This window comes from Neovison vison, chromosome 11, assembly GCF_020171115.1.
Source record: "Neovison vison isolate M4711 chromosome 11, ASM_NN_V1, whole genome shotgun sequence".
Classification (NCBI taxonomy): Eukaryota; Metazoa; Chordata; class Mammalia; order Carnivora; family Mustelidae; genus Neogale; species Neogale vison.
This window is the reverse complement of record NC_058101.1, coordinates 5,136,105-5,157,319: the sequence shown is the minus strand read 5'-3', so window position 1 is coordinate 5,157,319 and position 21,215 is coordinate 5,136,105. Positions and strand designations below refer to the sequence as shown.

The window sequence follows — 21,215 nt, the reverse complement described above, 5'->3', positions numbered from 1 at the left end:
GATCTAAACATGCTCTTTTCCCTATGGATAATCCCTTTCCTTAACACCACTTAATTGAATTATTTGCACAGTGATTTGTAATAACATTTGTCACATTTCAGATATCCACATGTGTATGGGTTTGTTGCTGGGCTGCTTCTGTTTTATTAGTTTGTCTTTACATACTTGTGCCAATAGCCAAGTGTCTTAATTACCATAGCTTCAAAACAAGTTGCTATCTGGTAAAGCAGTTCCTTCCACTTTGCTGTTCTTCAGGAGTACCTTAGGCAGCTCTGGAATAAAATGTAAATTATTAAAAAGGAATTCGGGTTACATATATGTATTCCATAATAGTAGAGCTAACATACTCTGTTGAACCTGAACTGGATTAAGGTAAAAATAAGTGAGAACACGGGTGCCTGATAGACTCAGTTGGTAGAGCATGTGACTTTCGACCTTGGGGTTGTAAATTTAAGCCCCACGTTGGGTGTAGAGATTACTTAAAAATAAAATCTAAAAGAAAATAAATGAAGACAGGATTTTTCAGTTAGTTGTTTAATTGGCTTTAGTTTCAAGAATTGCACTTTCTACTCTTACACTTTTTTGTTTTTAAGATTTATTTATTTATTTATTTGAGAGAAAAAGAGCATAAGCAGGAGGGGCAGAGCGTGAGAGAGAGTGTCCCTAGCCGACCCCATACTGAGCACGGAGACGGATGCTGCACTTGATCCCCTGACCTGAGATCGCGGTCTGAGCTGAAACCAAGAGTTGGATGCTTAACTGACGGGGCCACCCAGGCACCGCTGCTGTTATACGTTTTAAAGAATGGTTGAGAGTGACTGTTTTTGTTTTGGAAAACATTCATTAAGGATGTAAAATTATGGATGTAATGGTTAATATTAATATTTTACTTTTCTTTTTCTTTCAAGTCTTGATACATCATCAAAAGCATAGTCTTTTCAAGATGGCTTATCAGACAGCTCTTTATCCTTGTTCTGTATGTGTTCACGGGCCCACCAGACATTTTGCTGCTGCTACAAAGTAAGTATTTTTTTTAATTAATTTTCTTTGCTTTCATTTAAAGTTGATGAAAAAACATTATGCTTTGTCTCTTAAAGATGTACATGGACATACAGTTGTGCAAGTTTATTATCTCTGCTTTTTGGACCCTTTGCAGTTGTAAAGGAAAATATGACTTACTATAGTAATACTTAACATTTATTGAACAGTGACATTCAATGACTAGTCTCTCCATGGCTATTTTATGTGGAAGCTGTTGTTATTATGTTCTTTTTTTGAGTTGAAAAGCATGACTTTGAAACATTAACTTGCCTAGGTACACAGGATAGTAAGTGTTGGAGCGAGGGCTTTGTGACATAATAAGAAGTATTTGTACTGGTCTCTGCTTCCAGTTCCTGATAGAGAGCTCCTAAAACTCCTATAATCTTCTGAGGATAGGGATGCTAGGAGCATCTGTTATTCTAATATTTGGTCTTTGACCCAGTTCCTGATACAGAGTTCCTAAAACACTTGTAATTTTCTGGGTAACAGGACCATCTTTTGTTTCAATAAGAAACTCTTGGTGGGCTTCTAGAGGGAGGCTGGTCACCAGAAAGACCAAGCCATGAGTAGGAACTTTCAGCTCCACCCGTCATCCAGAGGAGAGAGAGGAGCTAGAGATTGAGCTCACAGTTGGTCATGCCTCCATACCATTCCCTGTCCTGTGAGGTTCTAAAAATTTCTGGATTGGTGAACGTATATATGTGCCCAGAGTATGGTACACCCAGACCCAACGGGGACAGAAACTCTTGTACTCCAGACTCTTCTGGACCTTGCCCTATGTACCTATTCATCTGTGTCCTTTATCGTATCTTTTATTATATAGTGAACTGGTAAATGTTAAGGAGGTGTTTCTCTGAGTTCTGAGTTAGGCTGGCAAGTTACGAGGTCTCTGGAGGGGGTCACAGGACCCCTTGGTTTGCAGCTACTGGGCCAGAAATACCCGAGGCCTTGAATTGGAATTGGCATCCAAAGTGGGGGCAGTCTTAGGAACTCAGTCCTTGATTTGTGGGATCTGATGCTACATCCAGGTAGAGAGTATCAGAACTGTCTTCAGTTGTTGGATACTCAGCTTATATCAGGTAATTGGTTGGTGTGGGAAAAAAAGCCACACATTTAATGTCAGAACTGTTGTTTCTTATTTAACTCTATATGCTGTTCTACATCTTGCTTCCTTGCTTTTTACTTAACAATATATCTTGGGAGATTGTTTCGGAGGGAGCTCTCTAGTTGTTTTTTTTTTTAATTGAGATATAATTGATATATATTAGTGTCAGATGTACAATCTAATAATTCAGTATTTTTATGTTTTGGGAAATGCTTACTATGGTAAGTCTGGTTAATATCTATCACTGTATAGAGCTACAGTTTGTTTTCTTGTGATGAGAACTTTTGAATACTTAACTTTTCAGTAATTTTCAGGGAGGCAATACAGTAATATTAATTGTAGTCACTATGCTGTACATTACATCCCATGGTTAGTTTTATAACTGGAATTTTGTGCTTTTGACCACTTTCACCCATTTCACCCATCCCCACCCCTGCCTCTGGTAACCACCAGTCTGTCCCTGTATCTGAATTCTTTTTTTTTTAAGTATTTCATGTATTAGTGAGATTGTATGGCATTTGTTATTCTCTGACTTATTTCACTTAGCATAGTGCCTTTAAGGTCCGTCCATGCTGTCTCAAATGGCAAGATTTTGTCCTTTTTTTATGACTGAATACTGTTTCATTGTATAAATGTACCATATTTTCTTTATCCATTGATTTGTTGATGGACACTTAGGTTTTTTCCATGTTTTGGTATTGTAAATAATGCTACAACGAGCACGCCATAATATTTCATTGTGTGGATATACCATAATTCATTAAACCACTTCCCTACTTCCCCCTATGGCCCATGTTTATCTTTTCAGTCTTTTGCTATAGCATATGAGTAATCATGTACATAGATCTTGTCAAATATTAGAATGTATTTGTAATATAAACTCTTAGAAATAGAATTTTTGAATCAAAAGATGTGTGCATTTGTAGTTTTGATTGGTAATAGGTAATAGTAAATTACCTTTATAGAGATATTGCCAATTTATGCCCTTATCAGTGAATTGTATTAGAATGTATACTTTTCCATATACAGTATAGTTAAAGTTTTTGAACTTTGCCAGTTTGATAGGTAATAAATGGTATCATCAAGTTTTAACTTATATTTTTTTGTTATTATTGAGGTTGTATATCTTTTCATGTGTTTAAGAGCCATGTGATTTTGTTAACTGCCAGTTTTTCTCTATATATTATTTCAGCTTTAGTATATGTATTGCTGAAGCGAGCACTGTTTATTGTGAATTTTTGTTCATGTACTATTCCAGTTCTTTGTTGTTGATTAGTAAGAGTGCTTTATATATAGTAAATAAGCATATATCTGCATTATAACTTTATATTTTAACTGTTATGGTGGAGAAATGGACCAAGTTCTGTGGGATCACAGATGAAATGTAAATTAATTCCGCCTGAAAGAGGATATGATAAGAAGTATTTGAGCTGGGTCTTAAAAGATGGAATTTTTCAGGGGGGTTGAGAGAAAAGTATTTTAGTAATACAGAAGCATGAGAGTGAATGATATGGACGAAATACAGTCTGCTATGGCTTGAATATAGAAGGAAGAGGGAGGTGCAGAAATGTATATAGAAAGGAACCTTCCTTTGAGTGTGTATAGTATCTGGATTCTTTTTATTATTTATTTATTTTTTTAAGATTGTATTTATTTATTTGTTAGAGATCATAAGTAGGCAGAGAGACAGGCACAGAGAGAGGAGGAACCAGGCTCCCTGCTGAGCAGAGAGCCCGACGTGGGGCTTGATCCTAGGACCCTGAGATCGTGACCTGGAGAGGCTTAACCCACTGAGCCATCCAGGTGTCCCTGGATTTTTTTTTTGTTTTTGAGAAGTTGGAGGAGTATTGGTTTTACCAGTTTACATTCCCATTCCCATCCAGCAATGAAACTTTGGATATCATCAGTCTTTATTTGTTTCTTCATCCTATTTCTAATTTATATCTTTTGCCTATTTTTCTGTTGGAATATTTATCTTTTTTCCTGATTTTGTTTTTTAAAGATTTTATTTATTCATTTGACAGACAGAGATCATAAGTAGGCAGAGAGGCAGGCAGAGAGAGAGGAGGAAGCAGGCTCCCTGCTGAGCAGAGAGCCCAGTGCGGGGCTCTATCCCGGGACCCTGGGATCATGACCTGAGCTGAAGGCAGAGGCTTTAACCCACTGAGCCACCCAGGCGCCCCTTTATTCCTGATTTTTGAAAATATTTTTAGGGATATTCATTACTTTGAGAACATTTTATCTTTAAATGTTTCTTTTATTGATTAGAAATTTTTCACTTTATGTCTTACCCATGTTCTGTTCCAGTGCAACTTTAAAAGCAACTTCACTTACCTAAAAAGGATAGTATAAGAAATATGCATACTTAAAAAAACCTGAAAAGTCATTTTACAATTTTTTTTTCATGTCTGACAATGAGAGTTATTCAGTAGATTGATGAGAATGATAGTATTCATAATTTTAGTTGTGGTTTTAAATTTTTCAAAGATTATTTATTTATTTATTAGCAAGAGACAGTGTCCAAGCGTGCATGCATGCTGGGGGAAGGGACAGAGGGACAGGGGAGAGAGAATCCCAAGCAGACTCTGTGCTGAGTGTAGAGCCTGATATGGAGCTTGATCTTGTGATTCAGAGATCACAACGGGACCTGAAGCCAAGAGTCGGATGCTTAACCAGCCGTGCCACCCAGGTGCCCCTGTAGTTTGAATTTTTTAATGTACTGACTTTATAATATACTAAAAAATACCTTTTATACAGCAAATTTTTTTATCAGGATCTGAGACAGGGTAGAGAGGCTTGTTCTTTTTTTCTTTTCTTTCTTTCTTTTTTTTTTTTCTTTAAAGATTTCATTTGACAGAGAGAGAGAGATCGTGAGAGCAGGAACTCAAGCAGGAGGAGTGGGAGAGGGAGAAGCAGGCTTCTTGCTGAGCAGGGAGCCCAACGTGGGGCCTGATCCCAGGACCCCGGGATCACAGCCTGAGCCAACGGCCGACGCTTAATGACTGAGCCCCCCAGGCGCCCTGAGAGAGGCTTGTTCTTGCTTCTCTCTTCTCTCCTGTCCATGTGTGTGCACATACTCATGGTTTGCCAGTGGCCGATACAGATTAAAAAAAAGTCCACGTTAGTCATCTCTGACTTTGGTTCTGTTTCTCTGTTAATAACAGGTTGAGGTATCTCAGAATTTTGTATTGACTGCCAGATGTTTTGTGTAGAACAGTTGAGACCAAAGTACCTAGTATTTATGCCCGGGAATGCACATGTCTGTTGTCACAGTGTTGAATCAGTCCAGTCAGAAGTTGAACTGGGTTTTGTTGTTGCTATGGTTATCACCAGCTTCAAATTTCTGCACTTTACCTTGTGCGTAGGATGGGGGCTGGGTTGGTTGGAAGGTTTTTCTCAGCGTTCCCGTTTTATGTTCTGTTTTCTGCCTTGCCCATGCAGCTGTGCCTCGGGGCTGTGTGTGTGTGTGTGTGTGTGTATGTGTGTGTCTGTGCTCTTTCTCCTTCCCTAGTGTGGATTGTTGTTGCTTATTAGTGCTTGCTAGTCTGGAGGTGGGTGCAGGAGAGATTCTCTGTTTTCCAAACCAGCTTTATCTTAAGTGGGCCCAGTGGCTGGACCTTTGGGATGGGGTTTTCTCAGTCTTTCTGGCCCTTCGCCCTGGGGTGTTTGTCTGCTGCTGGTCTGTGCCAGAGTGTCCAGGCCCTTCCCCAGCTTTACTGTCCTGGTGGAGGACTGGACTGTTTCCTGACCTGCCCTAAGGGTAGAAGTTTTGGTGTTTTTTCCTTCTTTCTTTTCCCTGTACCTGTGGGTGTTTACCTGTGCCCTGCATGGTTTCAGGATTGCACGCCTATGGCAGCAGTGGCTGATCTCTGTGCCTGGACTCTTGAGGGAGGCTTTCTAGTCTCTTGGCTGCTCCAGTCTTTCCCAGGAGCATTGTGGGAGGTCTGTAGAAAGGGCCTGCAAACTGCGTGTGAACTCCTGTTGTCCCAGGACTTTCTGGTAGCTCCAACATTCTTCCCTCCTTCCTCTTCCACTCTGCTGCAGGTGAGAGTGTCCTGAGTGTGCACGTGGGGTGGGAGGAGGGAGTGTGGGCTGCTGCTGCTTGGATTTCATGCTACTTGGTTGCCCTGTGATCTCAGCTTTGTGATGCAGTCAAGAAAAGTTGTGATTTTATCTGACTCTCTAGCTGTTAATACTCTTTCCAGTTTTTATTTTTTTAAATTTTTATTTATTTGTATTATTGACTGGGTTTTACTCTTTTTGGCTTTCACATTGTAAGCATAAGCAGAACTTAAGCATTTAGTTTCATGAATAAACCAGGGTCAGAGGTATTAGTGACTTTATTTATAAGATTATACTGAGAAGTGAGATGTCCAGATGTTTGTATTCTATCAATGATTGCATGCCCTAGGAATTTTCTCTTTAGTTCTCTTTAGTTCAGTTTAGTTTGACAGAAGTTGTGAATCACCATGCTCCTTCCACTTCCATCCCCCAATTTCTCAATGTGAAGGGTTTTTCAGCCTTGAAGGGGCTTGGATCTCTGGGGTCACAAATCTTCAAAGGTCTTGAAGTGAACTGTATTATAGCACTGATTTTTTGTTTGTTTGTTTGTTTTATTTGATTATGACATGGAATTATTTTTCCTTTCATGCTTTTGGGGTTAAGGGACAGATGAGACAGGGGAACATCTGGGAACAAACAGGGAAGATTATTACCTGAATATAATCTCTTATTACTCATTTAATCTATGTGGTCTGGGTACCCAGGTAACTGCAGCTAAATTCTCTTTGATTCAGACTGCCAGGTATTTTTCCCTCACCTTGGCAAAAACCTTTTTAGTATGATTTATTTTTATTCCCCAAGAATCATACTATTTAAGCTCTCCTGATAAGGCCTTACATAATTGCATGAAAAACAGACATCTTCTGGATATGATTCTAATGAATAAAGATAGACATTTTTGGGGGAGCGCCTGGGTGGCTCAGTGGGTTAAGCCTCTGCCTTCGGCTCAGGTCATGATCCCAGGGTCCTGGGATCGAGCCCCGCATCGGGCTCTCTGCTCCGCGGGGAGCCTGCTTCCTCCTCTCTCTCTGCCTCTCTGCCTATTTGTGATCTCTGTCAAATAAATAAATAAAATACTATTTAAAAAAGACATTTTTTGAGAGTCATGGAAAACTGCTAGTGGGTCTATATAATTAATTATTGACAGATTTTGTTCAATTGTGTGTTTTTAAAAAAATATTTATTTATCTGACAGAGATCACAAGTAGGCAGAGAGGCAGGCAGAGAGAGAGGGGGAAGCAGGCTCCCCGCTGAGCAGAGAGCCCCATGCAGGGCTCGATCCCAGGACCCCAAGATATGACCTGAGCCGAAGGCAGAGGCTTAACCCACTGAGCCATCCATGCACTCCAGAAAGTGTTTTAAGAGTCCTATTTTATCTCTGTTATAATGATATTATGCTTTTTTCCCCTTTAACTAAAACGGTGTTTCTTTTGTAACTTAAAAATATTTTTACTAAATCACTTCAGATACTTGACAAAACAAGGACCAAAGTATAAATAAATAAATTGCTGTATACTCAACTCACTCTATGATTACACTTCTGTTGGGTGTTTCATATATGAATTAATTTAAAAAACATATTTTAGTTCCTGGGAATTTGATATTAATTGCAATTTAAATGAACGGGTTTGGCCAAGATTAAAAATTTCGTGGTAAAATCAGCATTTATGGAAAGTAAGTCTGTAGGTTATAGCTAGGACACTTACTTGTTTTGTTTATGTTAGATGGAGGTATTTTACCAAAACATGCCCTTTAGACTCCTTTTATTGGCCTCCCTATTCTTTCACTAAATATAAAATAAAACTGGGATTTCTCCAGTCAGAAAGATGCAGAGTTTTGTGGAGTACTTCCAAAGTAGTTATTGAGGCATGTTGCATCCATCCAGTTGGACACCTGCTTAGACTTGTCATCAGTCCAGAAGGACACCTGCGCCCCATTAAAAATGAGCATTGTCATTATGTGCTGTTCTGTTGAACTGCTTATTAGCTGGAAGGATGCTGGTAGTTGTGGGAATAAGGATTCAGTGAGGACTGAAAAGTGAGAATGGAATTATACATTGGGTTGGATTTAGAGTTTCTTTTTAAAAAATTTATTTTACTGTCATCTATTTTTTTTTTAAGATTTTTAAAATTTATTTACTTGACAGAGATCACAAGTAGGCAGAGAGGCAGGCAGGGGGGTGGGGAAAGCAGGCTCCCTGCTGAGCGGAGAGCCCAATGCGGGGCTGGATCCCAGGACCCTGAGATCATGACCTGAGCTGAAGGCAGAGACTTAACCCACTGAACCACCCAGGTGCCCCACTGTCATCTATTTCTTTCACATAAATTTTATAGGACCTGTGTTAGTTTTCTGTTAACGTATTACCACAAACTTTGTGCTTTAAAACATCAAACATTTTGTATCCTGTAGTTCTGTAGGTCAAATCTCTTATGGATCTCACTGGGGTAAAATCAAGGTGTCAGCAGGGCTTCCTTCCTCTCTATAGAAGCTCCAGGGGAAAATCTGTTTCTTTTCCATTCCTACTTTTGAGAGGCTACCCACATTCCTGGGCTTGTGGCCCCCTTCCTCTGTCTTCAAAGCTAGGAATGCAGATTCCCTTTCACACTCAAATTTCTTCTGTCTTTTCCCATCTCTTTCAGATGTAGGTGGGGAAGTACGTCTGCTTTGAAAGACTTGTGTGATTAAATGGGCCCCCTGGATTCTGCATCTCAAAGTCTTTGGCCGCAAGCACATCTGCAAGCCTTTTTTGCCAAGTAGATATAACATCCTTGGAAAGCCATTATTTTATGTACAGCAGGATTCAAACCTTTTTCTAGAAATACTGCTTAACTGATTTAAAACTCTCTGGTTAAAAGATTATAGGTGTGATTTGAAATAGTGTTGAGAAAATATATCCTCTCTAGCTCTTCCCCCCCTCCTTCTTAGGTTGAAATTCTTATCTGCTCTTTTATCTTACCTGTTGAATGGATTTCCTAGATATTTAGTAAACACCTTGTTAGCCTTTGTTATATACCAGACCACTCAAGAACTCTTATCATTGCCCAGCATCGTGGGTCAGCTGACTAAGCTCCGTGGGTCAGCTGACTAAGCTCCGTTAGGGTGGGTGTCTCGTAGGACTTGGGCTGGGCTTGTTGCACGTCTCTGAGTCTGGCATCACTTGTGAATTGTCCTGTCTAGCCTGGGGCTCTGTGGGGGCAACTCTGTTTCAGTATCTCTTATTCTCCTGCCTAGGGGTGGCACAAGCATGTTCTTGTGGAAACGGCAGAAATACAAGCATGCAAGTGGAAACATGAAGCTTCTTATCCGCCTAAGCTTAGGGCAGGGGAACTGTCACTTTTGCTTTATTATATTGGCCAAACTAGTCACATGGCCAGAGTGCTAAAAATACGCTCTACCCCTTTAGATGGGAGGAGCTGCAAAGTCACTCAGCAGAGGCCTTGAATGAAGAGAGGGATCAAGATTGGGATAGTCATGCGGCCAGCCCCACACTCCTGTTGGCCCACACCGAACTCATCTCTGAACACCTCCCTCACAAGAAACCCGTTTTGCCTTCTTTATTTTTGGTCTCAATGATACTACGCTATATCTGGTCACCCAAGCCAGAAACACAGGACGTGTAGTATAAAAATAGTCTTTTTTCATCTCGTTTTTCTGCACGATTTATGAATGTCTAACGTCTCATCTTCTCCAGCCTATTACCATCACTGCTCTGGAGAATGTCCTATGTCCTTGAGAAGAAAGGGCGGCGTTGGTCTTTATGTCGTCTCCAGTCCAGCTTCCCTCTCCTCTGTCCCTTAGCTGTGGCTGGACTACTCTACGGGAAATACAGGTGTCACCCCTGTTTCGTGGCTTCTCACTGCCCCCAGGGAAGGCCTTTTATGATGTAGGTTCTGCAGCCCCATCTTCTGACGTTTCTTGCCTTCCATGTTGCCCTGTAGTTCAGGAGGCAGCCAAGGACGTCCAGCGGGCCAGAAAACACGTTCTACCATTTATTTTTGTATAGCGCATCAACATGGTTCTCGTATTTTTAAGTGATTGGACAAAAAGAGAAAAAACAATATTTTGTGACATATGAAAATTATGAAATTTAAGCCATTTGTTCATAAATACAGTTTTTTATGATGAAAAAACTATTGTAAATAAAGTTTTATTGGAACTTGGCTACACTCATTCATTTTCTAATGTCTATGGCTGCTTTCACATTACAGTGGCATAATTGAAATACTAAGATAAGAGACTATAAAATATTTGCTGACTGGTCCCTTAGAGAAAAGTTTGCTCCCGTCAGCTCTCATCAGTTAGCGTTTATAATAGCTCTCCTTATATATTTGTATTCTGTTTCATGACTCAGTACTTTTTTTTTTTAAAGATTTTTATTTATTTATTTGACAGAAATCACAAGTAGGCAGAGAGGCAGGCAGAGAGAGGGGGAAGCAGGCTCCCCACTGAGCAGAGAACCCGACATGGGGCTCGATTCCACAACCCTGAGATCATGACCTGAGCCGAAGGCAGAGCCTTAACCCACTGAGCCACCCAGGCGCCCCATGACTCAGTACTTTTATTATGATGTTTCTTTGCCTGGCTAGCTCTCCTTTTTAAGATAATAGCTTTGTTGAGATACACTATACATACCATACAACTCACCCATTTAAAGTGTACGATTCAGTGGTTTTTAGTATATTCACACATTTGCCACCATCACGGTGTCATTTTTAGAATATTTTTGTTAACTTCCCCTAAAACCTCATGCCCATTGGTAGTTATATCCCATTTTTCTACCTTCCTCTTCCAGCCTTAGACAATTACTAAATCTACTTTCAGTTTCTGCGGATTTGCCCATTCTTGATGTCTCATACAAATGGAAGCAACAATATGTGGTCTTTTGTGACTGGCTTCTTTTACTGGCATAATATTTTCAAGCTTTATACTTATTGTAGCTTATATCAGTGCTTCATTCCTTTTCACTGCTGATTAGGATTTAAGGTGTGGATATATCACATTTTTGTATCTGTTCATCTGGGTTATTGGACATTTGGGTTGTTTTCAGTTTTTGACTATTATGAGTAATGCTGCACAATGAACATTTGTGTACATGTTTTCACTGGTCATATGTTTTTGTCTCGCTTGGGTATGTACTTGGGCTAACTATTCCTTATCCTTCAAGAATTGATATTGGAAGGTCATCTCCTCTAGAATACTTCCCTAACTTCCTAGACTGGATTTTTCTACAGCTCCGATGACATTCTGTCAAAGTACTTAACCCATTGTATTGAAATCTGTTTGCATGTCTGTTTCCTCTGTTTCTCTAAATTTTTGGAAAGCAGCATCAATGTGTTATCCAACTTTGCATCAACTGCAAACAGTATAAAAGTTCACTTAATATTTGTTCAACTAGAAACATTGTAAAGCAGTCTGTGGTTTTGAATTAAAATAAACTTAAAAAAATAAACCTTATCTTTTATTTTTTCTGCTTTATATACAGTGGCTCTGTATTTTTTATTTTTGTAAAGATTTTATTTATTTATTTGAGAGAGACCAAGATAGCGACAGAGATAGCCAGAGAGAGCATGAGTGGGGAGGAGAGGGAGAAGCAGACCCCCAGCTGAGCAGGGAGCCTGGTGCAGGGCCTGATCCCCAGGACCCTCAGATCATGACCTGAGCCGAAAGGAGATGCTTAACTGACTGAGTCACCCAGGCACCCCTATATTGTCTTTAAAAAATTTTTTTTCTTAGAATATGTATTGAGATAACTGATCTTGAATTTGTCTTTTTTTTAAGGCCTGCAAAGAAAACGAAAAAAGGTGTGAAAGGCAAAGCATCAGATGAGAAAAAAGATGAGATTGAAAAAATAAAGGCATACTCCTTTATGGAAGGTGAACCTGAGGATGATGTTTACTTAAAGCGCTTGTATCCAAGGCAGATATATGAGGTGGAGAAAGCTATTCAGTTACTTAAGAAATTTCAAATTCTAGACTTTACTAATCCAAAACAAGGTGTTTATCTTGATTTGACACTGGATATGGCACTGGAGAAGAAGGTATGTAGAATCAACTAAAATAAATTTATTTGTGAGGAGGGGCTTATGAATTGCTGTTTCCTAATTTTTTAAAGTTTCTTGTTTCCTATAATAATTTTTGGGAAATCTTACGCTCTTTCTAGACTATGGGATGACAAATTTTGTTTTTATTTTTCAAATATAAAATTATGTTCAACATAATCTGCAGAGTCGATGAACACTTATCTCCTACTCACCTGAAAATCGCTGGTATAAATTCAGCAAAAGTCGTGTTAACATTAATTGAGGTATTACTGTAACTTTGAAAAATGACTTAAGCTGCCTGGGTGTCTTGTTCCTTTTCTGTAAATGAGGGTTTGAAATCAGAGTATGTTCCTTAGAGTCCTGTGTTGAGACCAAGTTTGCATGAGGAGGGTACCAAGCCCCTCACTCTTGTGTCCACCAAAATTTTTCTGCTTTATCTGTTTATATGCAGTTCCTTGGATGACTTTTGTTTATAAAACTGTAAAAGTAGTAAAAATACTGAATTAGAGTTGAGATCCATTACAACTCTAAATTTTGCCTCATTTAAGAGATCTCATTTTCGTGGAAATGGTATTTCAGTTTTTATTCTGAGGATGTCTTTTTTTGGTCAAACTAGAAGGTAGAGATTTTTGAATACAATTTAACAGCCTCAGCAGCAACACTAGTTGGACCCTTGGGAGGAGGCGGTGTAGTGTAGTGCTTACGAGCGTGGCCTCTGGAGTCAGATTACAGGACAGGCCAGAATCCCGGTGTCACTACTTCCTTGTTCTTTGACTTTGGGTTTCTGGTTTAACCTTTTCAGATTATTTTTTCCACCTCTTTATAAAGGGAGATAAAATGCTTAGTTCAGTTTTGAGGCTCTCCAGATGGGGACGCTATCAGAACAGAAAGACCTTCCACTGTGGGTGGAAACTCCCAAAGACTTGAAAGATTCTGAGGTGTTGCAGGTCCAGACGCAGCTCTCAGAAGCTCTGTTTGGCCCACGTGGATTGAATCCCGTACATCAAGCAAGTGAGCAAAGTTGTGCTTGAGCTACAGATTCTGGAACCCTCGTACCTCATGGAGGTCATGGTTTATGACTCTTACCCGTGCAAGTTCAGGGCCAGGTGCATGCTCCAGTCCGTGGCCGCATGGCACCGTCAGCAGCAGGAACGAGGGATGCTCAAACTTGAGGATGCTGTGAAAGCCCTAGAGCTGGGTCCTTGGATGAAGTGAGGCCAGTTTGTAACCAGCTCACCTGTGATCAGGTTTAAAGAGGAAACTGTGTCTCTACAGCGGGACACAGCTGGCATGGATGAGGTCCGGTTGAACTTCCGTCCCAGCCGGGCAAGGAAAAACCAGCTGATGTTTGGGTCACTGCCTTTGTCTCTGAGTCCTGATGTGGCTTTCCCTGCCAGGTTTGCTAATTAGAGAATAACATTATTAGAAAATGCTCAGTTCATTCAGTTTTTAAGAGGATTAAATGAGATAATGCATGTAAAGGACTCGGTAAGTGTTTAATAATCACAACCAGCATTTACAGGAAACTTTCTGTGTACCAGCCACAATGCTAAGTGCTTTGCATGCATTTTCTCATTTAATCCTGTAATAACCTCAAAAGAGGAAGCTGAGACAGAGAAACTGAAGTAACTTGTTCAAGATCACAAAATAAGAGGTGGAGTTAGGTTTTGAATCAAGGTCTATCTTATTTCTTAAGTTCTTATTTCTTAGAAGCAGTTTATACAAGCCATGCTGTAATTTTATTGTATACCACAGTGTTACTGTTAGTTCTTTTATTTTAAAAATGTTATAAGTACCCAAGATGATCACTTTCTCAGTTAAGCATTGATATACTGTTAACCCCTGAATAACAGGTTTGAACTGTGAGGATCCACTTACATTTTGATAAATACAGTACACTACTGTAAATGTGTTTTCCTTATTTTCTTAATAACATTTTCTTTTCTCTAACCTTTGTTAAAAGAATATAGTATCTAATACATACAGCATACCAACTATGTGTTGGTTGACTGTTTATGTTATCCATAAAGCTTTTGGTCAGTAATAGACTATTAGTAGTTAAGTTTTGGGGGAGTTAAAAGTTACATGCAGCTTTTCCACTGTGCTGGGGGTAGTGCCCCAACACCTGAGTTCTTTGGCTGTTAACTGTGGCTCATAATGAAGAGTTGTAGGACCACAAGCTTCATTTCATAAGTGAAAGCCGCTTGTAAACTATTAACATTGAAAGGATACTGTTGTCTTCCTAAGACATTTTTTGTTTTTGTTAGAGTGCTTATACAGCAAGCCAATATGCCCCAGGGGATGCTTTAATTGTGATTGCTTGCTAGTGAAAAATTTCCTGAAACTAGTTGTGACATGTTAATGGCAAAGGAATGCCGGTCAATAAAATTGAGTTGCATGTCTGATGTCAAGTGTGCTTAAGAATTTGTTCCTTTTTGTCTGAAAATAAATCCTCAGGAGGTTATCTCTACTCAAAGTTTTGCTAAAATATAACCTTTCAATCTGTTTTAATTAGGGAACAACCCTGCTTCCTCTTTTTCTGGACCTTAAAATTTGCACCGAAACTGTGGGCCTAGACTTCCCATGTGAAGTCTCTCTAAGTGACATGAACCACAGTGCTCGACAGTTCCTTGACTAGTAAACTGGACAAAGACGTTCTCAGGCTCTGTAGTATCTCCATCCATATTTGGATGTCTAAATGCATGCCATATAGATTTTGGATTTTCCAGCTGACTTCCTAGGTATCTCTGAAGGTGGTGGGCAGTCCATGTTGTTTCAAAATAGACCCACTCAGAAGAGCCTTTCAGGCTTGGCATTCTGTCTTAGGTTCAGGGTTAATAGAGACCTACTGAGCATATTAGCTGGATATTTTCTGTCATCCATTATGCACAGCTGTGCTCATAACCTCCTTGATGGTATCCAAAAAAAATAACATGTTCTTTTGAATTTAATTCAAGGTAGTGAATATTGATTGATGTCTACCATGTAGAAAGCATTATCCTGGGTGCTGGGGAAGATACGGGTGTGCGAACACATCACTTACTGTATGACATTGTGTTGAATGGTGTAGACATAGAAGCCAAGTGCTGTGGCACTGTGGAGGTGGGGAGAGAGATGCAGATTTTCAATATGATTTCTTACAAAAGAAATATAGTCTCTTAGCTTTAAATTGTAATCAGTGAATAGTTCTAGACTAGAGGACATATGGTAGAATTAAAACATTGAAAACAAAGCATATCAGTTTTGTTTTTTATAGAGGTGAGGTATATAGAAAAGATGAATGAATTCTTCCATTGTTGTGTATTTAGAAAAAAGTGGAGCCGTTTGCCAGTGTTCTTCGTTTTCCATACCCATTCGTTTCAGAAATCAATAAAGTTGCTGTATTTACAGGGGTGAGTAACCTTTGTCAACTTTTCGTATCATTTTTTTTACATATCGTGTAGACTATTCGTGTAGTCTTACTTTTTCCATTTGAAGCAGTTAGATGACTTACTTGAGTTATGTCATTTGAGAAAGTGCTAAACCAGAGTATTAATTTCATCATTAATAGTCTGCTACGTTATGTTTCTCCTAAGAAACTGGAAAAAAAAAAAAAGAATTTTTCCTGCTGGCTCTTGCTTCCTACTGAAAATATTCTCAAACAAAAACAATGAAATTTTATTTTTTAAGATTTTTATTTATTTATTTGACAGAGAGAGGAAGAGCGTGCATGTACCCACGCAGACACACAAGCAGGGGGAGCGGTGGCAGCCGGAGAGGGAGAAGCAGACTCCCCACTGAGCAGGGAGCCCCCATGTGGGGCTCGATCCCAGGACCCTGAGATCATGACCTGAATTGAAGACAGAGGCTTAAACCACTGAGCCACCCAGGTGCCCAGTAAAATTATTTTAAAGCAATGGGCCCAGTTAGTGCTGTGAAGACCTAGAAACCACACTTAAAAACACCTGGTCTGGAAACCAGGAAAGTTGAGGCTGTAACAAATAGAGTCATATGGCTCTTTGTCAGTCTTTTTGTATTACACACATTTGTAATGTATTTATGAATTTGTTTTGTAGAACATTTTGAATTTTCTGTATCTGCTTCGCTTTCAAGGAAGAGATTATTTACTTTTTTCCCCCAGACAAATGGAGAATATAGCTGTGGGAAACCTACAAAACTTGAGTGACTTAAGGGAGTGATAGCATTTTCACAGTAAAACCAAATGGCATAAAAGGAGCATGGAAAATAACTAATACTGTATATTTTTCTTTCGAATTTTCAGACAACTGGCTAAATTTTTTTAAAGTTTTTAATTTTAGTTAGTTACCATACAGTATTATATTAGTTTCAGGTGTACAATATAGTTTTGATTCTATAATTTCTTAAGTAACTTTCATCTTTGGTTTGATAAGATGTCTTCCTTTAAGGTAGCAAAACTAAATATGCTTTAATCGTTTACTTTTGGAAGATGATGTATTGAAGGCATTGAAGAATTTCATTGAGCCACGTCTTAGTTTCCTAATATGTCATTTCACACGTATTTCCTCATGTGTTATTCAAGAAATGCCTTAGTCACCTACAACTAAACTTGTCCAGGAGACAGTATCTCTGATGTATTGGAATGAGAAATGATGAATTTTCACTTAAAAGTAAAAACCACAATTTTTACTTTGAACTGTGATATTCTTACAAAATACTTGAAATCAGACTGAATTTGTTTAAAGATTGATGTTCAACCTATTGTATTTTTGTAGAATGCATCTGAGATTAAAATAGCGGAAGAACATGGAGCTGCGTTTGCAGGAGGAGTTAATCTGATTCAGAAGGTACGGTGTTGTCTTCGTGTTCAGAAGTTACAGAAATTGCTGTCTTTGCCATCCATTGATTTAGTTCATGTGGAACCTAACCGCTATGCCTATATCTTTTGACAGATGGTTATAAAGTTCTGGAAAACAGGGAAAAAATTTCCTACTCTTTTGAGTCTCAAAATCAAGCTAAGAAAAAAACTAACCAGTCTGATATTAATTATGCTTGATTTATTTCATGATTTTTTTTAACCCCTTGCTTCCTATATGTTTGTGAGGGTTTTTGTGGGTAGACTGGAAAGGGCAATATGACTCTTTATGGCTTTGAATACGAGACTTAAGATGAAATTTAAAAGGTCGAGCTCATGAATGTCACTGTTCATGTTTTGAAGATCAAATATTTGTTTTGCTTTGGAGTGAAAAACGTGATTAACTTTACAGATCACAAAGGATAGTATCTGACCTCTGTAGTAATACAATACTTTTGATTACTCTTAACTTTTACTCTCCAGCGACTTCAGAGTGGCATAGGCTTAGCACGAGGCAGTGAGTGGTTATGGAAATTGTGTTGAGAAAGTAACAAAGCATTTGTGGAGCTGGTTTGCAACCAGAATGATGTTTTTTTGTTTTGTTTTGTTTTTTAAGAGGTGAGAAGAGGAGGCATGGCTGTTGAATTTTGAACATTATTTTTAAAAATACAAGAGATTTTCCTTAATAGTGTCTAAAATCTTCTAAATTTAATTGAAGGTTATAGAAAATGGGGCACCTGGGTGGCTCAGTCAGTTAAGCGTCTCAGCTCAGGTCATGATCTTAGGGTCCTGGGACGGAGTCCTGGATCAGGCTCCCTGCTCAGGAGGGAGTGTGCTTGGGGTCCCCCCCCACCCCCCGCCATGCTCTCTCTTTCTCTTTCTCTCTCTGTTTTCAAATACATAGATAAACTCTTAAAGGAAAAAAAAAAAAAAAGAAAAAAGTTATAGAAAACCTTTTTGTTTTTAGAACAGGAGAAAGTGATTTGAAAATTTCTCTTTGTTCTGTATCCAGATTTTGATTTGGGAAAAGTTTGAACTAGGCTCTTTCTTTGGGATGTACAAGAGTGCTTGTAGTTTGTTTTTTCCCACCCCCGTACTACTCTAAATGTGGTGGGGATTCTGGATTTTTAAGGAGAGTCTCCAAAATGGCTTTTGGGAGTAACACTAATGGAAAATACAAAGAGATTATGCTTTCATTGAGACTCTGGGTCAAAGTCAGAGGGTGGTACCATGTATCATAAACTTTAATAAAATTATTAAAATTCTTTTAATTTTTTAAAAATAAGCAATACCACAGATTCTTTGGAATTAGAGAAAATAGAGCTTAGTTTCTGGAGCCCAGAGAACTAACTTGTCTTATTAAGTTAGTGTACCGCCTTCCATCTGTTTTTTTTTTTTTTCCCTGAAATCATAAGAGTGTCTTGTAGAACTGTCAAAACAACAATAGAGTTTAAATGAAGTTAAATGTGAAGCAAGAAATTACTTCTCAAGAAAAAAATGGTAAGGGAGCAGGATGTGTTCTGTAGAATTAAGTTTATTAAATAAAACACATTTGAAAAAGTAACCCAAATAAGAAAACCAAGCACATTTTGAAATTATTTGGTAAATAGAATGTTACAGGTACAGAATATCTCTTTAAGGGTACCAGTGGTGATTGATTACTAGAGAGAAAATGCCAGCTGTATAAGGCATCACTAGCATAATCTTTCAGAGCTCATCCATGTTATTTTTTTTATTTTTATTTTTTAGAGGTTTTTTTTTTTTTAAACTGGATAGAAAGAGACAGAGAGTGTTCATGTGAACAGGGGGCAGGACAGAGGGAGAGGGAGAATCCTCAAACAGAGTCTGCCCTGAGCTCAAGAGCTGAGCCAGAACCAAGAGTCAGCTGCCCAAAAGACTGAGCCATCCAGTGCCCTTCACCCACGTTATTTTTAGAAGCTATTCAGATTATGAGATAAATTCAAGACAGTTTTGGTAAATAGCATCATGGCTGTAATTTTTTTTTTTTAACGTATTTCTGTATTTTTTAGTTAAGTTAAATGCTGTTTTACTTAGCACTTACAAAATGTAAATGTAGGATAAATTTACTGAATTAATAGTCATTTCCTAAGAAAGGCCTTTAATAAATTCATTTTGTTTCATAACTTCATTTTTACTTGTCTCTAAAGCATGGTTTTCATTTATATCATTTTATATTCTTCCAAGAGGTGATCTTAAGGTTAACTATAACATAACTTTTTTTTTTTAAGATTTATTTATTTATTTACTTGACAGACAGAGATTAGGAGCAGGCAGAGAGGCAGGCAGAGAGAGAGGGGGAAGCAGGCTCCCTGCCAAGCAGAGAGCCCGATGCGGGGCTCGATCCCAGAACCCTGAGATCATGACCTGAGCCGAAGGCAGAGGCTTAACCCACATAGCCAACCAGGCGCCCCAACTATAACATAACTTTTAAACGTAATTTTAAATTTAAAGGAGCATGTCATAAAATCCATACTGAAAGGTCTTAGGGTAGAAATTTCACATGTAATTCTTTGATGTTTCAAAATTGCCTCTGTTTTCATATTTCTATGAATAAGACCCCTGGGTTCTGGAACCACATTGCATGTGTTTGAAATTTGGGTCTGCTCTTTATTAGTGCACAGACTGACTAATCTGCCCTCAGCCCTCAGTTTCCTATATGGTCAATATTGGTACTGGCCTCATAGGGTTATTGTAAGGACTGGCTCATTTGACATGTTAGCAGATGCTTTGTACATGTGGTAACTGCTCATCTAATGCAAGTTGTTATTGTTAAGGGGACCATAGTAAGTTATTCAGGGAGTAAAGAATTTGGAAAAATAAGAATAATAATAGGAAGGTAAAATTCCAGAATCAGTGCTTAATTTTGCCATGGTACAAGATTTTAGGATTCACTGTGTAAGGCCAAACCACGTCTTTGAATGACATATTATGATAATACTTTGTGCAAAAAGAACCACTGGTGAAATACTTGTTGTCCAGGCGGTATTTTTCTAAAAACTTGCTTTTTTGTAATCAACTAAATGTTTTTGTAATCATTTTGTGAGCAACTACATGTTTAAATGGAATATACTATAGTAGTCTAATAATTATTTCGGATGTTTGCCTTACTTAATTAAAAATTGAATATTATTCCTTTTGCTATTAAAATGGAATTAGAGTGTGGATAAATAAATTATAAAAGAATTTGTCTTTGACCATCCCACGCCTCTTTTATTTTTAGTTATTGGAGGCAAATAGAATTTTAGTTTCAGTTCTTTGTGAAAATAATTATAGATTAGTTCTCTTGATGCTCTGAATTTAGGAAAACAGTGTGGTTGCTAGTGATTTGTTTGCTAGTGATTTGAGTGTTATTAATTTTACATATGATATATTGCAAAATTTTCAGCCTTGTGTCTTCAGTTTTAATAGATAAATTCAACTTTGTGAGAGTATATGGGCCATGTGCACATCAGTGCTGTCTTCTAGTTTATTACGCTTTTGCCTAACATAACCCCACAGAAGAATTAAACCTAGTAAATGGTTTTGTTTTGTTTAAAAGGATGTGGCTATTTTTAAAAGAGAACATCAGAAAATGTTTTGGTTCTAATGGTTTTCATAATTGGTAAATGTGTTTGTAGGATCTTTGAAGGAAAGAATTGTGCTTAATGTCTCTTTTCTAAATTATAAGGGAAATTACTACATTATATTTAATTTTCAGAAGGATAAACCTTTTCATATAATCTAAGGTTTAATCTTTTCTCCCGATTTTCAGATTTTGGATGATGAAATTCAATCAGACTTTTATGTAGCTGTTCCAGAAATAATGCCCGAGCTTAACCCATTAAAGAAAAAGCTGAAAAAAAGATTTCCAAAACTAACTCGAAGTAAGGGAGAATTCTTTTTATTATTTTAATATGCTGTCAACAACTTTCTGATATGTATGTTTAGTTATAAAACAAAACTGCTAATGTATATGTAGAGTAAATATATTCTGGTATTTGAATTTCGTGTTCTGTGAAGAACGTGTGGATTTGATTTTTTTTTCCCCTTTGGCATAAATATTGGTAATCTAATCATTTGAAAACCTTTATAATACCAGTTCTTTAAATTTAGGCCATACTTAGGTTTGAAATTAATGATACTTATTACCCCTT

At 38.1% G+C, this 21,215-nt stretch overlaps 1 protein-coding gene and 1 pseudogene across 1 annotated transcript in view; both read left to right on the top strand.

The window, feature by feature from the left end:
* MRPL1 (mitochondrial ribosomal protein L1) overlaps positions 1-21,215 on the top strand; it is a 104,858-nt gene that overhangs the window by 15,817 nt on the left and 67,826 nt on the right. The window contains exons 2-6 of the mRNA XM_044226175.1: positions 909-1,020; positions 11,987-12,245; positions 15,557-15,640; positions 16,982-17,053; positions 20,834-20,945. Of these exons, the coding sequence (XP_044082110.1) occupies positions 909-1,020; positions 11,987-12,245; positions 15,557-15,640; positions 16,982-17,053; positions 20,834-20,945 (639 nt within the window). The remainder of the gene's footprint in view (positions 1-908; positions 1,021-11,986; positions 12,246-15,556; positions 15,641-16,981; positions 17,054-20,833; positions 20,946-21,215) is intronic.
* LOC122890518 lies at positions 13,115-13,463 on the top strand (annotated as a pseudogene).